The sequence below is a fragment of the Sorex fumeus genome, unplaced genomic scaffold (genome assembly GCF_029834395.1).
Source record: "Sorex fumeus unplaced genomic scaffold, SorFum_2.1 ptg000047l, whole genome shotgun sequence".
NCBI classification, from domain to species: Eukaryota; Metazoa; Chordata; class Mammalia; order Eulipotyphla; family Soricidae; genus Sorex; species Sorex fumeus.
In genome coordinates, this window is record NW_026606104.1 from 26,381,620 (window position 1) to 26,403,128 (window position 21,509).

A 21,509-nucleotide genomic window follows, 5' to 3' on the forward strand; every position below is an offset into this window, starting at 1 on the left:
GGAGAACTGCTGAACATGCTTATAGAAAGTGTTCATATAGTGTGAAGATTGTTCTATTTTGGTAGGAGCCATTAAGACATTCTATAGGATATCACATGTTGTTAAAGTTTGGGTGATGTGAGCTTTGATATATACGTCCAAAAATATGTATAAATGCATATATATATATATATGTTTCCCTCTATGATTTGTTGCCTACTGTCTAAACCCCATCAAGTATGGTGTGGTAATTATGAAAAATGTGTAGGGAGTGTCTTATGATGTGTTGCTCGGTTCAGGAATATGTTCACTCGTATATGAAGCGTGGAAGCAGCCTGAAGCGTGATGGCAGTTGGGTTGTGGAGGTCGGCTGTCAGGGCTGGATCCCTTGGGGCAGGGAGGGCTCTCACCTACCACCCTCTGGGGTGCCCCGAGTGGAAACAGCCCCTGGCACAGAGTCCAGTGATGCCACATTTTTTGCTTTATTGGAGCAAAAATGCATCGTTAAACTTTAAGTATCTTTAATCCCTACATTGTATATATTTTTACTAATTTAGGGAGTAATTTCCATAAATATAAAATTCTAAAACAAAGTTTTTAAATGTCTCTTTATTTTTTTATGTAGGAGTACTGCTATTTATTCAGCCACTGACTAGCTGACTGAATTGGGCATGAACGCCACCTTATTTTTTTTTCCATAATTTTATTTATTTATTTATTTATTTTCTTCTTATATTTATTTATTGAATCACTGTGGGAAAAGTTACTAAGCTTTCAGGTTTGTCTCGGTCATACAATGATCAAACACCTTTCCCTTCACCAGTACTCATTTTTCACCATCAAGAACCCCAATATAACCACTTCCCACCCCTCCCAATGCCTGTGGAGGCAGATGATTTCTACTTAATTCTTCTCTACATTGATTGCATTCATTATTTCGATGAAAAATGCACCATTATTATTTAGAATTTTCCCCCAACAATCAGAATTGTTGAAAAGGCATTGTGAAATACTTGTTTTATATAGCTGGTTATGAGAATCATATAATGTCACGTGGCCACAATTCTGGATTTCTGCAAAGAGCCAGATAATTACGAGATTGGATTCTGTGTGTCTGGTATTATGGCTGTGTCGGAGAGCCCCTTGTGGGGGGCAACTTGTGACCTCGGTAGAGCGTGAAGGATGAGCCGGTACCGTACCCCTTCCCATGAGACTGCAGTTGCCCCATCACTGCCAGCTCATACCTGGCTTTCCTATAGGCTCTGAGGCGGCAGCCACTTGCTGGCAGGGGGCGGGGGGGGGGAGGCGGAAGGGAGCAACACCCTTTCCCTCCTGGGGAGGCATGGCACTGTAGTAATGCATGGTCCATTCACTTTTCTGCTGCAAGCTGCCGGGCTCTGGATTAAGTCCTTTGCCTCTGGAGCCATGGCCGTGCCAGAGAGCCACTCGTGGAGGGCAACTCGTGACCTCGTTAGGGCGTGAAGGACGAGCCGGCACTGCCCCCCTTCCCATGAGACTGCAGTTGCCCCGTCATTGCCGGCTCATACCTGGCTTTCCAATAAGCTCTGAGGCGGTAGCCACCTTGTATGCGGTCCAGATGCATTTCTGCCAAAAGTCGCTGGGTTTCGAGATCTGTTTCTGAGTCTCTGGGATCATGGCCATTAACAGCTTGATCTGGAGCCAGAGAGGCCGTTTGTAGGTGGTGACTCGGTGTCTCGTTGGGATGGGGAGGAAAGGGCCGGTTCCACCCCCATCTGGTGAGGCCCCATGTGTCTCGTCATTGTAGGCCCAAATCTGCCTGTCCAGTGACCTCTGGAGGATGGCAGTCACCGGGCCGCCAGGAGGAAACGGGCCAAGGCAGAAAACCTATTCCCACCTGGAGTGGCCCAGCGCCAGTAACTTACTGCAGGAACAGGACGCATTTCTGCCAAAAGCCTTTGGGTTCTGAGATTCGTTTCTGAGTCTCTGGGATCATGGCTGTTAAGCAGTTCGACCAGGAACCAGAGAGGCCATGCCTCCAATTATATAGCTGAGCCTGAGGTGGTTGTGTGTGTGTCTCCCACATACCTAACTTTTGGCCATTTACTTTCTTGGTAAACTCTGCCCAAAGTTTTTAGGGTCTGGCCAAAGGCACAGCAGCAATTTTGGGGTATCTGAAAGTCTGACGGTGCCCTCAGGCTGCTGATGCACTCGCCTCACAGGTACAGATTGACCTGCTGGCGGCACCATACCCCCCTCTTCATGTTGTTTGACATCTTTTCTGAGAAAAATTTCTGTTGAATGGTTACTAAATCTATTGAAATCTGTTCTTTCTACTACATTAGAGAAAGTATTCTATGAGTGAAAACTTGCAGCAGTCAAAAACATGAGAATAGTACAGAACTTTAAAGTGTAGGTATCATCTTTTTACAAAATACTAAAAAAAGTCTTCAGCAATATTTTGTCAACTGTATATACTAGGGCTTGAGATGAATTCTTAGAAAATTAAAAACATATCTTTAACTATCACTTTTCCCATTTCTGTCCAATGTGTCTCTGAGTCACATATGATATCCCAAAGTTCTGGCTTATGCTGATGACAGAAGTCCAACTATTGTGATGCCATCCAACACCTTAGAGTAATATTGCACATAACTGTTCTGACTGGTTTAAAGGTCACTTCCCAGTTGTGGAGTAAAGCCTGCCATGTTATCAAAATATGTAACTGAAGGACTACAGTATGACTACTTGTGATTTTATTTATCATCGCCTTAAGTCGCAATGAGTAAATCTTCTAAATTATGTCGTAAGACTTCTTGTCCAAGAAGCAATATATTTTGCAGTCTCATTGACAAAATTGTCAAAAGACCCTCCTTACAATTTTTGGGTCAGTGGGGATATCACTGTTATGAACCTAGGATTTACAGAACGCTAGCAAAAATTCTGAGGTATGTCGACTTGGATGGATTTGACATACTGCTCTCAGATTACATCGCATTTGTGGAAAAATCAGGACACCGATTCGAACTAACCTTTAATCTTGAATTTACTGAGATATGTGTGAATACAATTCTCTACTGGGTTTTTGCCAGAAAAGGTAATCCTGACTTTGTTGAATTGCTTCTCAAGAAGACAAAGGACTATGTTCATGACAGAAGTTGTAACTTGGCACTGATATGGAGGTAATAATTTTATGTTTTTACCATAAAAGGAAAAAATGTCCTTTTAGATTATGCTACATGTTTTTAGGATGAAGATACTTAGTGGCTACTTAAGGATAAGGATTTCTGACTTAGTTGCCTATTCATTTTATCACTTATTGTTCAATATATTTTACCTATATGTATATGTCATTCACCGATAAATTACTAATAGTATAGCACTGTAGCACTGTCCTCCTATTGTTCATCAATTTGCTCTAGTGGGCACCTGTAACGTCTCCATTGTGAGACTTGTTACTGTTTTGGCATATGGAATACACCACGGGAAGCTTGCTAGACCCTCCCATGTGGGTGGAATACTCTTGGTAGCTTGCCAGGCTCTCCGAGAGGGGTGGAGGAATCAAACCCAGGTCAGCCACGTGCAAGGTGTTTACCCGCTATGTTATCGCTCTGGCCCACTAATGGTATAATAGAACTATCACTGCCACTGTCCTCCCATTGTTCATCTATTTTCTTGAGCGGGCCCAGTAACATCTCCATTGTGAGACTTTATTGTTACTGTGTTTGACATATCAGATACCTCACGGGTAGCTTGCCAGGCTTTGCCTTGTGGTCGAGATACTCTCAGTAGCTTGCCAGGCTATTCAAGAGGGGCAGAGGAATCGAACTCGGGTCAGTCATGTTGGCTGCGTGCAAGGCGAACGCTCTACCCGCTGTGCTATCGCTCCAGCCCTATAATAGAACTATATTTCTATTTTTTTTTTTTTTGCTTTTTGTGTCACACCCAGTGATGCACAGGGGTTACTCCTGGCTCTGCACTCAGGAATTACTCCTGGCAGTGCTCGGAGGACCATATAGAATGCTGGGAATCGAACCCAGGTCAGCTGTGTGCAAGGCAAATGCCCTCTCCACTGTGCTATTGTTCCAGCCCCAATAGAACCATATTTCTGTGCTCAAGGTAATACAATGTTAGGCAACTTACCCAGTAGACATTGTTTTGTCAAATGCTGCAATATATTTGTGAGAATATATAGTATAATCTGCACATAAACTTTAAAAATAAAATTCAGAATTTTCACATCTATTCATTTAATAATACTTATTAAACTCAGTAATCCCCATTTGTATATTAAACATCGACAAATATGACTTAAAATTTCCAGAATTTAACATAATTAAAATCAAATGTGATTGTTAGAAAACCAGATTTTCAGCCTAAATATGTCAATATAGATAATATTACTAAGAATCTTACAAAAATAAAATCTCCAATGTGACCTCTTTGTGGAGTCCATATACATCTTAAAATTACTTAATTTGTACTATTACAGTTCACTTTTTTACTTTACGTACTAGTTTGATTAAAAAAAAGGTACCTTAATTTATTCTATAAAGTATTTTTCACCTTACCCTGTATGAGGCATTGAACTAGTTATAAAGAAAAAAGACTACAGGCAACAACAAAAAAAGATTAGTTATAGACTAACCAATTTATATTCTGCCTGAAGCAGGGTTTTTTTCTTGATTGTGTATCACCCTGGTATTAGAGAGTCATTGGCTTGACTGAATTGTTTTCCTTAATCATCACTCAAGTTCATGAACTAATAGCTGACAGTGGTCTAGAATAACAATAACTAAAATTTCCAAAGAGAACCATTTTAGTTTTGTATCTTTTTGGCTTTGGGGGTCACCTAACCTCAATGCTTACTGTTGGCTGTGTTCAGGGAACACTCCTGGTAGGACTCGGGACCATACGGGGTGCCAAGGATCAAACCCTGGTGGGCTGTGTGCAAGGCAAGCACCCTGCCTGCTGTACTAACTCTTCAACCCCTGCACACTTTAGTTTTTTAAGGACCGTTATACTGGTGACAAGTGCATAAATCAGCAGCTTCTAACATTGTCACTGGCTGGGTTAAGAAGTACTAGATATATCCAGCCACATCCTTGAGAAAGAATAATGAAAAACAGAAAAATTCTTAAAAAAAAATACAAATGGAGGGCAAAAGAGGAAAATGAAAAAAAAAACATACAGGAGGACACGAGACTCAAATTCATAAACTTAAATACAACCATAGAGTGAAACATATTACAGACTAATTCTATGTACTCTATTTTAAACCTTTCAGAATTAATTAAATTGAAAGCTATTCAGGTCTGGTAAGCAGCTTAATAAGCAGAGGGCATGTTTTTCTTTGCATGTAGGAGCTCTGGGTTTATTCCCCTGTACCCATCGATTCCGAAGAGTGACCCTCAAGAACTGAGTCAGCACTGCCACTAAGCATCGATAGGTGTGGCCCCCCAAACAAATAAATATTTAATTTAATTAGTTATTTGGATGATCTAAGAGTTCATTAGCAAAACTTCACCCTGGGTAGCAAAGTATATCTGGGTGGTTTCTGTCATAGATAACTTTGAAATATGCCATAGATAACTCTATGAAATAGAAATGAACTATTTCCTGAAGCAAACTATTCCTTTGCTGAGGGACCCTATTTTTTTCTAGTTATACACTATTATTCAGTATATTTTGATTTGGAGCCATAACTGAAGGTGTTCAGGACTTACTCCTTGCTCTAAACTCAGTGATCTCACCTAGTGGGCTCAAGGGAAGTGGCCTAACCTCTACACTATCTCTCCGTACCCTATTTTCAATCTTTTATTTTATTTATTTATTTATTTTGCTTTTGGATCATACCCAGCGATGCACAGGGGTTACTCCTGGCTCATGCACTCAGGAATGCAGGATGTTTGCCTTGCACGCAGCCCACCAGGGTTTGATCCTTGTTACTCCTGGCGGTGCTCAGGGGACCATATGGGATGCTGGGAATCATACCCGGGTTGGCTGCATGCAAGGCAATGCCCTACCCGCTGTGCTATCAATCCAGCCCCCTTTTCAATCTTTTAAATTAGATGTATATGGCAATGATTCTCTGGTCTTCAACTCTAGTCCTGAGTTCACCTCAAGTATCAGACACTTCCAGATATTAAGCTATTGCTCCACCTCTCTACAAGCATCTCGAAAAATCTTATCATAAAGAGGACAGTGATCTAATTCACTCCTCTCCCATTAACCTGTTTCTCCCTCCAAATATCTCACCTGCTATTCATGTCATGAATCTCAGATTTACTGTTGTTCCTTCTCTTCTCCTCACCAATAAATCAAGTCCTTTATCTTGTTCTTGACTTTATCTCTAAAGCATATCCAAATTAGTGATACTTCTCTTAATCTCCTCAATTTCTAACCTCTGTGAAGCCACCATCAACATTGTCTGAGATCAATATTTAGCCTACCACAACTGTCATGTCACAAACCTATCAATATTATTATGATACCTACAATGTCAATTTGAGGCATAGAAGGTTGCTATCTAGGTATAAAGATATGTAGTAGGTAGCTAAATATATAGTGTCATCCTAGGTGTCTCTCCATCCCATGTTACTCTGAATCAAACTATTATTTTCTTCCTTCTACTTCTTGCTATTCTTTATTTATTTATTTTTGGCTTTTTGGGTCACACTGGCGATGCTCAGGGGTTAGCCCTGGCTCTGTACTCAGGAATCACTCCTGGCAGTGCTCCATATGGGATGCAGGGGCCCAAACCTGGGTCAGCCATGTGCAAGGCAAACACCCTGCCCACTGTACTATTGTTCCAGCCCCTTCCTTCTACTTCTGAACACATTTCTCAATAAAGGTAAGATCTTGTTTTTAGTCAACATCTCTAGTGGTGCCTCCATTCTTAGAGTTGAAGATGTTTTTACAGTCATCTATTAAGCTCTACATTATGAGGCCTTATTACCACTTTGCTAATTTCTCACTACTTTTTCACTCTTTTACCCACTTTTTTTGGCTTTTTTGGGGGGGTGGGGGGTCACGCCCGGCAATGCACAGGGGTTACTTCTGGCTCTGCACTCAGGAATTACCCCTGGAGGTGCTCAAGGGACCATATGGGATTCTGGGAATCGAACCCGGGTTGGCTACGTGCAAGGCAAATGCCCTACTCGCTGTGCTATCACTCCAGTCCCTCTTTTACCCACTTTTACTCCTTGCCTCAATATTTCAGGTACACGCTGTTCTCTTAAAATTCTTAAATATTCAAATAGCTAATTTCTTCATCTTCTTTATTAAAGTTATTTTTAGTAATCCTATTCCCCAAACACCTTATTTTAAAATGTTTAAATGCCATTCCTACACCCCCTAGCATGTTGACTTTTTCTGTTCTATTTTTTCTTTTTTTCCACAGTACTTACCAAATCTTCTAATATAAAATTTACTTGATTAATAGGTTCATTCTGTTTTGTCTTTTACTCCACTGTAAGCAAGAAAACAGATGTTCTTTGCTTTATTCATTCACAAATTCTCCTAAAACAAAATGTCCAGCATATAATATGTATTTAATAATTATTAGTTGACTGAAGTACTGCACAGTAGTTGAAGTGTGGTCACAAATGAAATGTCTGACGACCATTACGGCAAATCAAAATTGGCCAAAAAGCCAACTCTACTTAGATCTTGAGGGCAGAGACAAAAAAATATGGAAAGAAAAATTTAGAACTTGGTATGTTCCTTTTAATTCATGGGAAAAATGTGGTTTCAAGGAAGTCAGCTGTGTTAATGTCAGAACTGGAAAAACATCTACTGAATTTGGCAGTATAAATCAAAAAAGAAAGAAATTAGAGATAATTATTATAACTATACAACTGAACCATTTTCTGCATATCTATATGGAAATATTATGCCCCATTTCATAAGTGTATATGACAGGTTTTCAGATACACGGGGTTCAGTTCATTAAACTCACATTTAAAACTGATTCTTGCTTTGCTTGCCTCATTCCATCCATATAAGTAGTTATAATTAACTGTCAGTATAGATTAAGCAAATTTTGGTTTACAGTAACATGCTCTTTAAACAAGAGAATTAATCATATGTCATTTGGGTACAGATTAGACTTTAAAATCTCATTTCAAACCTCTTTAAATTTTAGCTATGTTTTCAACATTTTAGGTCTAAAATAGTTTCTAAAGGTAGTGTCAATTTTAGTATCTTAAAATGAAATAATATCTCTAAATCTTAGCAAGTATGACTTACTTTCTGCACATTAAGTCTTCTGAATCTCTTAAGTCAAACATTTCAAGAGTGAGAAAGATGAATAAATTGATTTTCCTTAAAATTTTAAATGATTGCATTTCTCAAAAAATTAGTCTGTTAGTCTCAAAGCTCACATAATAAATTAAATGAATTTAAATACATGTACATTTTCTTAATAGTAAAAACTCAATTAAAATTATTAATCTATTAATTTAGTTATATTTTCCACTAAGCAAATTAAACAAAAATATGTAGTGCTTTAAGTTTTACAATTCATCTGGATCACCCATTGAGTGTGAGGATAAAAAAATGAAACTTTAGAAATATTAAGCAAATTTTCCAAAATTACAAGGTCTTAAAGAAAATTTATAAAAGTGACATGAAGAGCAAGAAAGACAGATAAACAAAGAAGACGAAAGATATTTTTAGGCAGGGCTTTTTATATGAGGGGAAAATGAGTACCGGCGAGGCAATAGAAGGGTTAAAGTACTTGCCTTACATGTGGCAACCCAATCTTGGAATATGGTCTTCTGAGCACTGCCAGAGTGACCTCTGAGCAGCAATTCAGGGATAGCCCTTAAGACCACTGACTACCACCTCCTCCAAAAGACTTGTCCCAGAATTAATTTTTTTTTTAAAAAATCATGCATTAAAGAAGAGTGATACTCAGGATGGTAGATGCGTGCTGAAAGTAGGCTATGGACCAAACATGATGGCTGTTTAGTGCCTATATCACAAACCATAACACCCAAAAGAGAGAGAGAGAGAGAGAGAGAGAGAGAGAGAGAGAGAGAGAGAAAGAGGGAATGTGTCTCCCACAGTGGCAGGGGGTGGGAAGAGGTGGGGGTGATGGGAGGGACACTGGGAACATTGGTGGTGGAGAATGGGTACTGGTGGAGGAATGGGTACTTGAATATTGTTTGATTGAAACGTAATCACGAAAATTTGTAAGTCTGTATCTGTATCTCACTGTAGGATAACATTGGTTTGTCCTTTCTGCCTTGCCACAGGGGGCTTAGGTTTACTGGGTTATTCCCATCACAGTGCTCCCATTTCCCTGTGTTTATTTATAACATCTTTCTTTGTGCTCTGTTAACTTGTAAATATTGCTTTTCTCTTCTCCTTAAGTCCTTTGCATAGTTAATTCAGAGCAATGTCCTTTTTATATGGTCACAGGAAGACATTTAATGCTATGCTTTTGTAAGTTAGGAGTCAATTGATTCTGAATGATATTCACCCCTGGGCATCTGTTCTCTCGACCTAAGCCTCAGTTGCCCTTACTTCCTAGCACCCCAAAAGCAGGGTCCCGATGAGGGACTGTATGGATCCAGGGCAAGCAGTGAATTACCCTGGCATCAAAATGGGCCTGGCCAAAGTGCCATAATATGTAACTATAAGAGCATGGTCATGGACAAATTTATCATGATCCAAAAAGTAATAACTAGATTCTGACCCTGCTAGGGTTAGGAAAGATTAATCTGGCCTGAGCACCAGTCTGAGATCTATAGTAAGATGTCTCCAGGAGAGTCACCCTACAAGCTCAACGTATTTCTTACTGAGTTAATACAAAATAACTAATATTGAGAAGTAGAATTAAGATGTTAATTAAAATGTTAATTAAGTTATTGGACTAAGGAGAGGAGAAACACCCCTAGAGCCTGGTATGTTGATTCTGTTATCCCCAATGAGAGGAGTTGGAGAGAGACTAGAGCAGCAAGATGGAGCATAGAGAGACTAGCAAGGGGGACAGAGGGAGAAGAATGTAGGGGAAGAATGCAGGATCAGGTGCTTGGAGAGACGAGAGACAAGGCTTTGAGATGGAATGCGGAGAGATGAATGGGAGAGACAGGAGGAGACAGGAATGAGGGGCAGTGTGAGACTAAAATGGGGAGCTTAGTGAGACTGGAAAAGGTGCGTGGGGAGAATGGAATAAACAGCAACTGATCATCAAACAGCCCGGTGGCCCTTGTTTCCTCCTTCGTCCGCCCATGGCATCAGCCGTACAAGGTTGGCGAGTGGCCCAAGTCCACCAAATGCAGGGGGCGAAAGAGAGCCATGCAGGGCTTTCCCTATCTGCCCTGGAGATTACACATCTCACAATGATTCATTAAAATAAAATAGAGAAAGAAAGAAAAGTGATAGAGTTGAATACAATCATGATTCAAAAGAACAATACTAATCAGGAAGGCAGGGGACACAGAAGTAATTTAGGAGTTTTATTTTATTTATTTATTTGACTTTTGGGGTCACACCCAGCAATACTCAGGGGTTACTCCTAGCTCTGTACTTAGGAATCACTCCTGGAAGTACTCGGTGGGACTACAGGGAATGCCGGGGAATCAACCCAGGTTGGCCTCATGAAAAGCTAGTGCCCTCGCCGCTGGACTATCTCTCTGACTCTGGGAGTTTAATTTTAGATGTGTTAAAAGTATTTGCAAAAAAAAAATGGGATGACGATGATGATGATGATGATGATGATGATGATGATGATGATGATCTGGAGCCAGAGTGGGAGTACAGAGGGTAGGGCGGGTAGGGTGTTTGCCTTACACAATGCAAAATCGGGTTCCATGTTTGGCATTCCATAATAGTCCCCTGAGCAATGCCAGAAGTAATTCCTAAGTGCAGAGCCAAGATTAATCCCTAGGCATTGCAAGGAAGGGAAGGGAAGGGAAGGGAAGGGGAGGGGAGGGGAGGGGAAGGAAGGAAGGAAGGAAGGAAGGAAGGAAGGAAGGAAGGAAGGAGGGAGGGAGGGAGGGAGGGAGGGAGGGAGGGAGGAAGGAAGGAAGGAAGGAAGGAAGGAAGGAAGGAAGGAAGGAAGGAAGGAAGGAGGAAGGAAGGAAGGAAGGAAGGAAGGAAGGAAGGAAGGAAGGAAGGAAGAAGGAAGGAGGAAGGAAGGAGGAAGGAAGGAAGGAAGGAAGGAAGGAAGGAAGGAAGGAGGAAGGAAGGAAGGAAGGAAGGAAGGAAGGAAGGAGGAAGGAAGGAAGGAAGGAAGGAAGGAAGGAAGGAAGGAAGGAGGAAGGAAGGAAGGAAGGAAGGAAGGAAGGAGGAAGGAAGGAAGAAAGGAAGGAAGGAAAGAAAGAAAGAAAGAAAGAAAGAAAGAAAGAAAGAAAGAAAGCAAGCAAGCAAGCAAGCAAGCAAGCAAGCAAGCAAGCAAGCAAGCAGGCAGGCAAGCAAGCAAGCAAGCGATGTGATGTCTGAAATAATATTGGTTTAAAGATGGCTCCAGGAAAGAGTTAAAATATAATTATATTGCAAATCATACTGCCAAAAGGAGAGAGAAGAAAAGCGCCTGCCACAGAGGCAAACTGGCTGTGGGGAGGAAGGAAAATGGGGACGTTGGCGGAATATTTTATGACTGAAACCCAATCATGAACAAATTTTATTTAAAAAATAAATTAAAATATATAATTGTATGTTTATTCAAATATAAAATACAAGAGGATAAATTTGGTACCAACTTCAGCAATTGAACTCTTTTTTTAGTACAAAACCAAGTGTAACCCCTTTGCCTCATTGCCAGGCGTGAGCCCCACTCCCCAAAAATGATTTTTTTAAAAGAGTATCAGAATAATAGGTATAGTGTCAAAAGCAAAACATAATTAATTCTCTGATATAAAGTTTATCATCTACATATGGAAAAGCACACAACAAAGATACCAAGAATTACTGAAAGAAAAATCATTGAGAGCCAGAGCAATAGTACAGCAGGTAGGCCACTTTCGATTGCATGCAACAGACCTGGGTTCAAGTCCCATATGGTCTCCTGAACATTAACAGGAGTAATTCTGGATGTGGTTCTCCACAACTTTACCAGGAAAAAAAAACATTAAAAAATAAAAATTAAAAAAGTCAAGATTAACCACTAGAAGGCAGTAAGAGGCCAGCAGAAAGCAACTTCTTGTCCTGTGAGTAGTTTTAGTGCTATGCTCTTTTATTTTTTTTTTCATTTTTCATAATTTTATTTACTGAATCACCATGAGAGAAGTTACAAAACTTTTGGGTTTAAGTCTCGGTCATACAATGAAACACCCGTACCTTAACCAGTGCCCATTCTCCACCACCCAAAACCCCGGTATACCCCCATCCCACACCTTCCCCCTAAATGTGGGACAGATGATTTTCACATTACTCTCTCTCTACTTTGATCACATTCAATATTTTGACACCAGACCCACCATTACTATTTGGGATTGTACCCCAACACTAAGATCTGCTGAAAAGGCAACAGTAGACAATTTGTTTTCTATTGCTGGTTAAGAATGACATATGATGTCATGTGGCTGCAGTAGTGGCCAAGCGATTTTGAAATTCCGAAATTTTAACACTTAAATCTGGAGGGATTTCTACCAAAACCTGCTGGGTTCTGAGATTTTTTCCTGAGTCTCTGGGATCATGGCCATTAAGCAGCTTGATAAAGAGCCAGAAAGGCCATTCATAGATGGTGACTTGAGGTCTCGTTGGGACGGGGAGGAAAGGGCCAGCTCAACCTCCATCCCGCAAGGCCTTGCGTGTCTCATCACTGAGGGCCCAAACCTGACTGTCCAGAGGCCTCTGGAAGATGGCAGCCACAAGCTGCATAGGGGGAGAGGTGTAGGGACAACACCCTTTCCCCCCTGGGGTTGCCCCGGCGACAGTAACCTACTGCGGGGTCTGGATGCATTTCTGCCAAAAGCCACTGGGTCCCGAGATTTGTTTGAGTCTCTGGGATCATGGCCATTAAATGGCTTGATCAGGAGCCAGAGAGACCATTCGATGGCGGTGACTCAGGGTCTCGTTGGATGGGGAGGAAAGGGCTGGCTCCATCCCCATCCCGTGAGGCCGCGCGCGTTTCGTCACTGCGGGCCCAAATCTGACTATCCAATGGCCTCTGGCAAATGGTAGCCACCAAGCTGCCAAGGGGGAGCAGGCGGAGGGACACCACCCTTCCCCCCCGGGATGGCCTGGCAACAGTAACCTACTACGGGGTCTGGACGCATTTCTGCCCAAAGCTGCTGGGTTTCGAGATTTGTTTCTAAGTTTCTGGGATCATAGCCGTTAAGCAGCTTGATCAGGAGCCAGAGAGGCTGTTTGTGGGCAGCGACTCGGAGTCTCATTGGGGTGGGGAAGAAAGGGCTGGCTCCACCCCCATCCCATGAGGCCCCACGTGTCTCGTCACTGCGGGCCCAAATCTGACTGTCCAGTGGCCTCTGGAGGATTGGAGGTCACCGGTGGAACAGGCCAAGGCATGAAACCTATTCCCACCTGTGTTGGCCCAGAGCCAGTAACCTACTGCAGGAACAAGACGCATTTCTGCCAAAAGCCTTTGGGTTCCGAGATTTGTTTCTTAGTCTCTGGGATCATGGCCGTAAAGCAGTTTGATCAGGAACCAGAGAGGCCATGCCTCCAGTTATATAGTTGAGCCTGAGGTGGTTGTGAATGTGTCTCTCATATACCTAACTTTTGGCCGTTTACTTTCTTGGTAAACTTTGCTCCAAGTTTTTGGGATCTGACCAAAGGCACAGCAGCAATTTGGGGGTATCTGGAAGTCTGACGGTGCCATCAGGCTGCTGATGCACTCGCCTCACAGGTACAGATTGACCTGCTGACAGCACCATATCCCCTAGCAACTGAAATTAAAAAAAAAAAAAAAAACAGAAAATCTTTAATTTCACAGCTTGTTGAAAGTTTACAGTCTAAACTAGGTTGTACTTTCTGGTCCTCCTGATTAAAAAATTAAAACAAAGACACCGAAGGTAGATTTTTATAACCCTCCAAAATGCTTCAGAGAACTTAACTAATGCTATTCTTTGTCCATTGCCTGGAGCGATAGCGCAGCGGGTAGTGCGCTTGCCTTGCACCCAGCTGACTTGGGTTTGATTCCTTCACCCCTCTCGAAGAGCCTGGCAAGCTCCCGAGAGTATCTTGCCTGTACGGCAAAGCCTGGCAAGCTACCTATGCCGTATTCAATATGCCAAAAACAGTAACCAGTCTCTTGTTGTGAGATGTTACTGGTACAGCTCCAGCAAATCAATGAACAACCGGACAGTGGGCAGTGGATTCTTTGTCCATAACCAGTTCAGATATAACAATCCTCCAGTGTTGGTTTATGCTTATAAATGAAACATTCTAATCTTTTTATGGGTAAACACTCTCATGCTGTGGCCCCTGTGAATATACTGAAGGCCCTCGGTCCATATGACCTCCAGCTGAGTTTATTTTCCTTCTTCTTTTTCCCTTGTGGTTTCTGTGACAAAGCTCGTTGTGCTCAAGTCTTACTCCTGGCTCTGCACTCAGGGATCACCCCGGCAGGCTCCAGGACCATTAGGTGCAAGACAAGCACCTTACCCACTGTGCTATCTCTCTGACCCCTAAGAAACACTGGTTGATGTCATTATACCATACTACCCATCATCTTGATTAAATATCTGTAATCCTAAAGTTCCTTTTTGAAGTTTTACTTACTCTACAAAATTATTCAAAAATAATATTTACAGTTTACATGATGTTCTTCAGGAAATATTATTTCATTAGACCAATAAAGAGAATTACAGACTTAAACATCATGAAAAACATTTCCCTCTATTCCAAATAGCCATATTTACTTAGCTAATCAAAGACTGATAATATAAGATCTCATATGGCTGGCTTTTTCCACCTCCTATCTATATAAATATAATTTAATAAAACGTAAGTATCCATTTAAAATAAAATTACCAGAACTGTATAAAAATAGGGAAAAAAATTGCAGGCCCATCCACAAAGCAGCACTCTAGGGAAAACAAGATTTCCAAAATGTCATTAAAGAAAAATTAAATTCTATCTTTTAAAAAACTTATATGATCATCATGATGGATTATGATGCTTACACATAAATATTGATTCTATTACATTTTTAAATTAAATGAAGGTAATTGAAAAGAAAAGAAACTGTTTTCTCAACTACTCTCCAAATGTATGTTTGAATCATGTTTATGTCTGAATCAAGAACAAAGAACAATCAAGAACACAGAAAAGATATCAAAATATCTTACTCTGTTAAAGCTCTATATGTCTGAACAAAGCTCTATATGTCAAGAAAAATATATATTAAAATGATACTCTATTCTATTAATAAAATGAAAATCTTTTCCACTTCATATTTTTTATTTTAGTTTTACAGTAATGCTTTACAGTAATAGATTAATTTTTTTTTCATCCCTAACAGGGTCCTTTGGTTACTTCTTTTTGGATCATGTTAGACTTTGTTCAATGACCATGCTCTAAATTATTATGCTTCTTATGGCACTTAGGCTTTCCTATGTTGAAGCAGGGGTATCTTATGGCTTGTCCAGGGTACATCCATGTCTATTGACAGGACCTACCTTTTGGGGTGTAAGAAACTAAGGTCAACATAAGGGAAACTGAGGCTTTAGTCAAGTAAATGTGATGGATGTCCAGGAGTAAATATTTCAGAGTCATTTACAAAAGTATAGCATCAACTGTCTTCCTGTGTCTGTGCAAAAAGGACACCACTCTATAATAAACTATGCAGAGGACATGAAAGAAAGAGAAAATCAATATTTCACTTACATATACAAAATCCAGGGACTGGAGTGATGGCACAGCGGTAGGACATTTGACTTGTGCGCAGCTGGCCTGGTCAAGCCAGGTTCAATTCCTCCACCCCTCTCGGAGAGCCCGGCAAGCTATGGAGAGTATCTCGCCCGCACGGCAAAGCCTCACAAGCTACCCGTGATGTATTTGATATGCAAAACACAGTAACAACAAGTCTCAAAAAATGGAGACGTTACTGGGCCTGCTTCAGCTAGTCAATGAACAACGGGAGGACAGTGTTTTTTTTTTTAATACAAAATCTAGAAGGTTTGACTTTATAAGTTACCATGTCTGATTGAGAGATATTTGTGACTAACAGAGAGGGGAAGAAGAACACAAAGGAGAGGTTAAAAAAAACACACAGAGGATTGAAAGCCCCCTGCAGAACTGGATGTGCCCCAAGGAACACTAAAGTGGGTGTAATTCAATCAACCTAAGCTCCCTATGGGAGGAGAAAGGACAACTCAGTGTTAAACCTAAAATTCTTGGGACTGTAATCCAACATTAAGAAATTTAATATTTGAGACTACCTGTTTTTTATTACTGTTAAGACAAATTATTTCTTAAATTTATTAATTTCTTATTCACGAGGGTGATGGTTTGCTTCTTTTGCAGAACTTTCACACCAGTATACTGTCCAACCCCTCTCAGTGGAATCACACCTCTGCTTTACGTGGCTCAGACGAGACAATCCAATATCTTAAAAATACTCCTGCAATATGGAATCTTAGAAAGAGAAAAAAACCCTATCAACATTGTGTTAACAATACTGCTTTACCCTTCAAGAGTAAGAATAATGGTTGATCATGAATTGGTAGACATCCAAGAAGATGCTAAAACATGTTTAACACTGTGTTCCAGAGTACTTTCTGTCATTTCAATCCAGGAAATAGAGGTAAGAAAAATACTGTAATATCGTTACGTATGACCTATAATACACTGATCAATTTTAGGATAAAACTGTGAGTCAAAAATTAAGTAATATTTGGTCCCCCTGCCAGATGTAGCCTGAACATCACTGAATGTGATTTGAAAAAAAGTGAAAATATTAAGTTTCAGCATTAATATCATATTAGCAAGGAATGTCTTCCTGGAACCAGAGAGGTAATACAAGGGATAAGGCACTGGCTTGCATGTAGCAGACCCTAGTTTGATCCCCAGTACTGCTTGTAAGTTCCCAGAGAACTGACAGGAATGGTTGCTGAGAAACAGCAGGAGTGACCCCTGAGCACAGAGCCACATGTGGCCCGTGAGCATCATCTGGTGTAGCCTCCCCCAAAAGAAAGATCTTCCTAAAAGTGTGGTTCAGAAATAAATTTCTTAAGATATGTAACTCTTGGGGGCCAAAGCGATAGCACAGCGGGTAGGGCATTTGCCTTGCTTGCGGTCGACCTGGATTTGATCTCCGGCATCCCACATGGTCCCCCGAGCACCACCAGGAGCAATTCCTGAGTGCAGAGCCAGGAGTAACCCTGATCATAGCTGGGTGTGACCCAAAAAGCAAAAAAAAAAAAAAAAAAAAAAGAATGTAACTCTTCTGGACTTACTGTGTCTTAGGGCTCAACTATGCATAAAAAGGATCGAAGCCTAAATCAACTGTAGGAGAATTAATTGATCAAATTATTTTGGCAACCGAAAGTAGACTATAGACCAAACATGATGGCCATTCAATACTTGCACTGCAGACCACAACACCCTAAAGGACAGAGAGAGAGAGAGAGAGAGAGAGAGAGAGAGAGAGAGAGAGAGTAAAAGGGAATGCACCTGCCACAGGCAGAGGGGGAGGGGGAGGTGGTGGAAAACGGGCACTGGTGGAGGGATTGGTACTCGATCATTGTATGACTGAAACGTAAGCATGGAAGTTTGTAAGTCTGTAACTGTATCTTACGAAGATTTATTAAAAAATTTTAAAAAATTAGGGCTGGAGGAACAACACAGCGGGTAGGGTGTTTGCCTTTCACATGGCCAACCCGGGTTCGATTCCCAGTATCCCATATCATCCCCCGAGCACTGCCAGGAGTAATTCCTGTGTGGATGAATCAGGAGTAACCCCTGTGCAATGCCAGGTGTGAACCAAAACGCAAAAAGTAAATAAATGATTTTTAAAATTATTTTGGCACCAAATTTTGAAATATCAAAGGAATCAAAAAGTTACGCATATTCAGTCATTCCCTTGTCCTTTTCTAATCCTACACAACTATCACAGAACATAATTGGCTCCCAACCAATCCCCAAAACTGCTATTACTAAAATACAATCAGAGTAGAAGAGTACTAGGTTAGAGCTGATCAATATTATGTGCCTTAAGGGGCTGGAGAAAATGTACAGACAGGACACATGTGTTTGCTTTCGGCTGGCCCAGACTCAATCTCTAGCACCTGCCACTGCCAGAGTGATCCCTGAGCATAGAGCAAGAAATAAACCCGAAATACTGCTGGCGTGACCCTAAAAACAAACCAACCCACCCCCCACGCCCCGCCACACACAAAATAAGTATGTGCCTAAATGGTGAAGAAATACAGCTGACTTCCAAAGTTAAATTAACTAAAGTAACAAGCAAGATGAAGGATTTGTGCTGATTACTGGACTGAAATTTGGTTATCTTTTCATAAGGATGGGCCTCCTATCAGGTCTTTTTGTACAGCTTTAGTTTACAATTCTGAGAGGACCACCCAAGGAATTTTTAGGATTTATGTTGTGTGTCCCAAACTCTCACCAACTGGATCAGAATTTTTGGAGTTGAACACTATTTTTTTAAGTCCCCTGGATGATTAGAGTGTTGACAACTCTCCCTTAAAAGCAGTTGATAAAACATAAGTGTATTGATCTGTGTAAAATTTAAAACATACACAGATTTATAGTTGTAAAAATCAATGCACTTAGCTATGTTATCCCAACTTTGTCTTGTGATATATCACTGTGAGAATAAAATGGTAATAAAAATATTTGTCTCTGGTGAAAATGCTTGGCAAAACATATATGAGTTATATAAATTAAATACCAACTTTATAAATTTCAATAAAATAAAACATTAATTTGGACTAATTTCATTATTATAAATATTACAAAATTTTAATATTTCCTTTTTCTTCAGACGCAGCTAAGTTTAGGAAGACGTCCAATTATTTCCAATTGGTTAGACTACATTCCTTCAACAAGATATAAAGATCCATGTGAACTATTACATCTTTGCAGAATGACCATCAGGGCTCAACTACTGATCAACAATATGCTGCCAAATGGCATATTTTCACTTCTAATTCCTACTCGTCTTCAGAAATACCTAAATTTAGAAAGTTAATCCATGTCTTTTTCCCTGAGTTCTTTAAGAACTCTCACCATTTTATGGTTTACAAGTTAATAAACTATTAACTTCATGCAAATTTTATTTCATTAAATATTCCATTACAAATTACATTTTCACAAGGCACCCTAAATTAACCCATTTTATTTTCTTTTTTGGTTCTAGGGATTGAACTAGGGCTTCAGACATGCAAGGCAAGTACTCTACCACTGAGCACATGCTTGGCCCCAAGACAGATTTTGTAGTGTCTGAGATGGAAACCAAGTCTCATATGTGCTTTTACCATTGAGCCATGTCCCCCATGACTTTTTTCATCATCCTCTTCTTTCTTTTCTTCTTTTGTTTTGTTTTTGGCTCACACTCAGCAACACTCAGAGGTTATTCCTGGCTCTGCACTCAGAAAATACTCATGGTTGTGCTCAGGGACCATATGAAATGCCAGGGATAGAACCCAGGTCAGCAGGTCAGCTTGACCTGCAAGGCAAGCACCCTATCTGCTGTACTATTCCAGCCCAAATCTCCCATTTTTTAACCACATTTCTCTCTGCCAACTTTCCTTTCTATACAGTGGGATAAATTATATACTCTAAAAATATTTGGGGGTATGTTGTTTTGGGGGGCCTTACCCATCAGAGCTTGGATGATACTCCTAGCTTTTGCTCAGGGTGTAACCATGTCACCATAGTCACAGTGAATATGAAAAGAAGAACAAGTCAACTAAAGGGTGAGGATGACGGGAGTATGGTGTTGCCAGCAGGTCAATCTGTACCTGTGAGGCAAGTGCATCAGCAGCTTGATGGCACCGTCAGACTTTCAGATACCCCAAAAATGCTGCTGTGCCTTTGGCCAGACCCTAAAAACTTGGGGCATAGTTTACCAAGAAAATAAACAGCCAAAAGACACACACACAACCACCTCCAGCTCAGCTATATAATTGGAGGTATAGCCTCTCTGGTTCCTGATCGAACTGCTTTACAGCCATGATCCCAGAGACTAAGAAACAAATCTCGGAACCCAAAGGCTTTTGGCAGAAATGCGTCCTGTTCCTGCAGTAGGTTACTGGCTCTGGGCCAACACAGGTGGGAATAGGTTTCATGCCTTGGCCTGTTCCACCTGGGGTCCGGTGACCTCCATCCTCCAGAGGCCACTGGACAGTCAGGTTTGGGCCTGCAGTGACAAGACACATGGGGCCTCACCAGATAGGGTTGGAACTGGCCCTTTCCTCCCTATCCCAACGAGACCCCAAGTTGCTGCCTACAGATGGCCTCTGGCTCCTGATCAGCTGATTAACAGCCATGATCCCAGAGACTCAGAAACAAATCTCGAAACCCAGCGGCTTTTGGCAGAAATGCATCTGGACCGCATACAAGGTGGCTGCCAGCTCAGAGCTTATTGGAAAGCCAGGTATGAGGCAGCAGTGATGGGGCAACTGCAGTCTCATGGGAAGGGGGACAGTACTGGCTCATCCTTCAAGCCCTACTGAGGTCACGAGTTGCCCCACATGAGCGGCTCTCTGGCACGGCCATGGCTCCAGAGGCAAAAGGACTTATTAGAAAGCCAGGTATGAGCCGGTGCTGATGGGGCAATTGAAGTCTCATGGGAAGGGGGATGGTACCAGCTTGTCCTTCACACCCTACCGAGGTCACGAGTTGCCCCCCAAGAGCGGATCTCCAGCACAGCTATGGCTCCAGAGGCAAAAGGACTTAGTCCAGAGCCCATCAGCTTGCAGCAGAAAAGTGAATGGACCATGTGTTAAACTACAGTGCCATGCCTCCCCAGGAGGGAAAGGTTACTGCTCCCTTCTGCCTTTCTCCCCCCCACTGCCCCACCCCTGCCAGCAAGGTGGCCACCACCTCAGAGCTTACTGGAAAGCCAAGTATGAGCCAGCAGCAACGGGGCAATTGCAATCTCATGGGAAGGGGACATTACCGGCTCGTCCTTCATGCCCTACTGAGGTCACGAGTTGCTCCCCACGAGCGGCTCTCCGGCACACTCATAACACCAGACACACCGAATCCAATCTCGTACTTATCTGGCTCTTTGCAGAAATCCAAAATCACTGCTGCGTGACATTATATTATTCTCATAACCAGTTATAGAAAACAAAGCATTTCACAATGCCTTTTCAGCAATTCTGATTGTTGGGGGGGAAATTCTAAACAATAATGGTTCATCTTTTGTCGAGATAATGAATGTAATCAATGTAGAGAAGAGTTAAGTAGAAACCATCTGCCTCACAGGCATTGGGAGGTGTGGGAGAGGGGTAATTGGGGTCCTTGGTGGTGAAGTATGAGTACTGGTGAAGGGAAAGGTGTTTGGTCATTGTATGACCGAAACTTAAACCTGAAAACTTAGTAACTTTTGCCACAGTGATTCAATAAATAAATATAAGAAAAAATAAATAAAATTATGAAAAAAAGGT

The 21,509-nt window shown here is 41.3% G+C and overlaps 1 protein-coding gene across 1 annotated transcript; it reads left to right on the top strand.

Annotated features, from left to right (window-relative positions):
* Nucleotides 1-2,739: 2,739 nt before the first annotated feature.
* ASB17 (ankyrin repeat and SOCS box containing 17) lies at nucleotides 2,740-19,084 on the top strand. Its single transcript, XM_056123737.1, has 3 exons — nucleotides 2,740-3,140; nucleotides 16,399-16,678; nucleotides 18,878-19,084. Exons 1-3 carry the CDS (start codon nucleotides 2,740-2,742, stop codon nucleotides 19,082-19,084), a joined length of 888 nt encoding a protein of 295 aa, XP_055979712.1.
* Nucleotides 19,085-21,509: the final 2,425 nt, after the last annotated feature.

Coding starts and splice junctions, on each gene's coding strand:
- ASB17 (XM_056123737.1), top strand. CDS start 2,740: ATGAGTAAATCTTCTAAATTATGTCGTAAGACTTCTTGTCCAAGAAGC. Junction 3,141..16,398: donor AACTTGGCACTGATATGGAG/GTAATAATTTTA, acceptor CTTCTTTTGCAG/AACTTTCACACCAGTATACT. Junction 16,679..18,877: donor TTTCAATCCAGGAAATAGAG/GTAAGAAAAATA, acceptor CTTTTTCTTCAG/ACGCAGCTAAGTTTAGGAAG.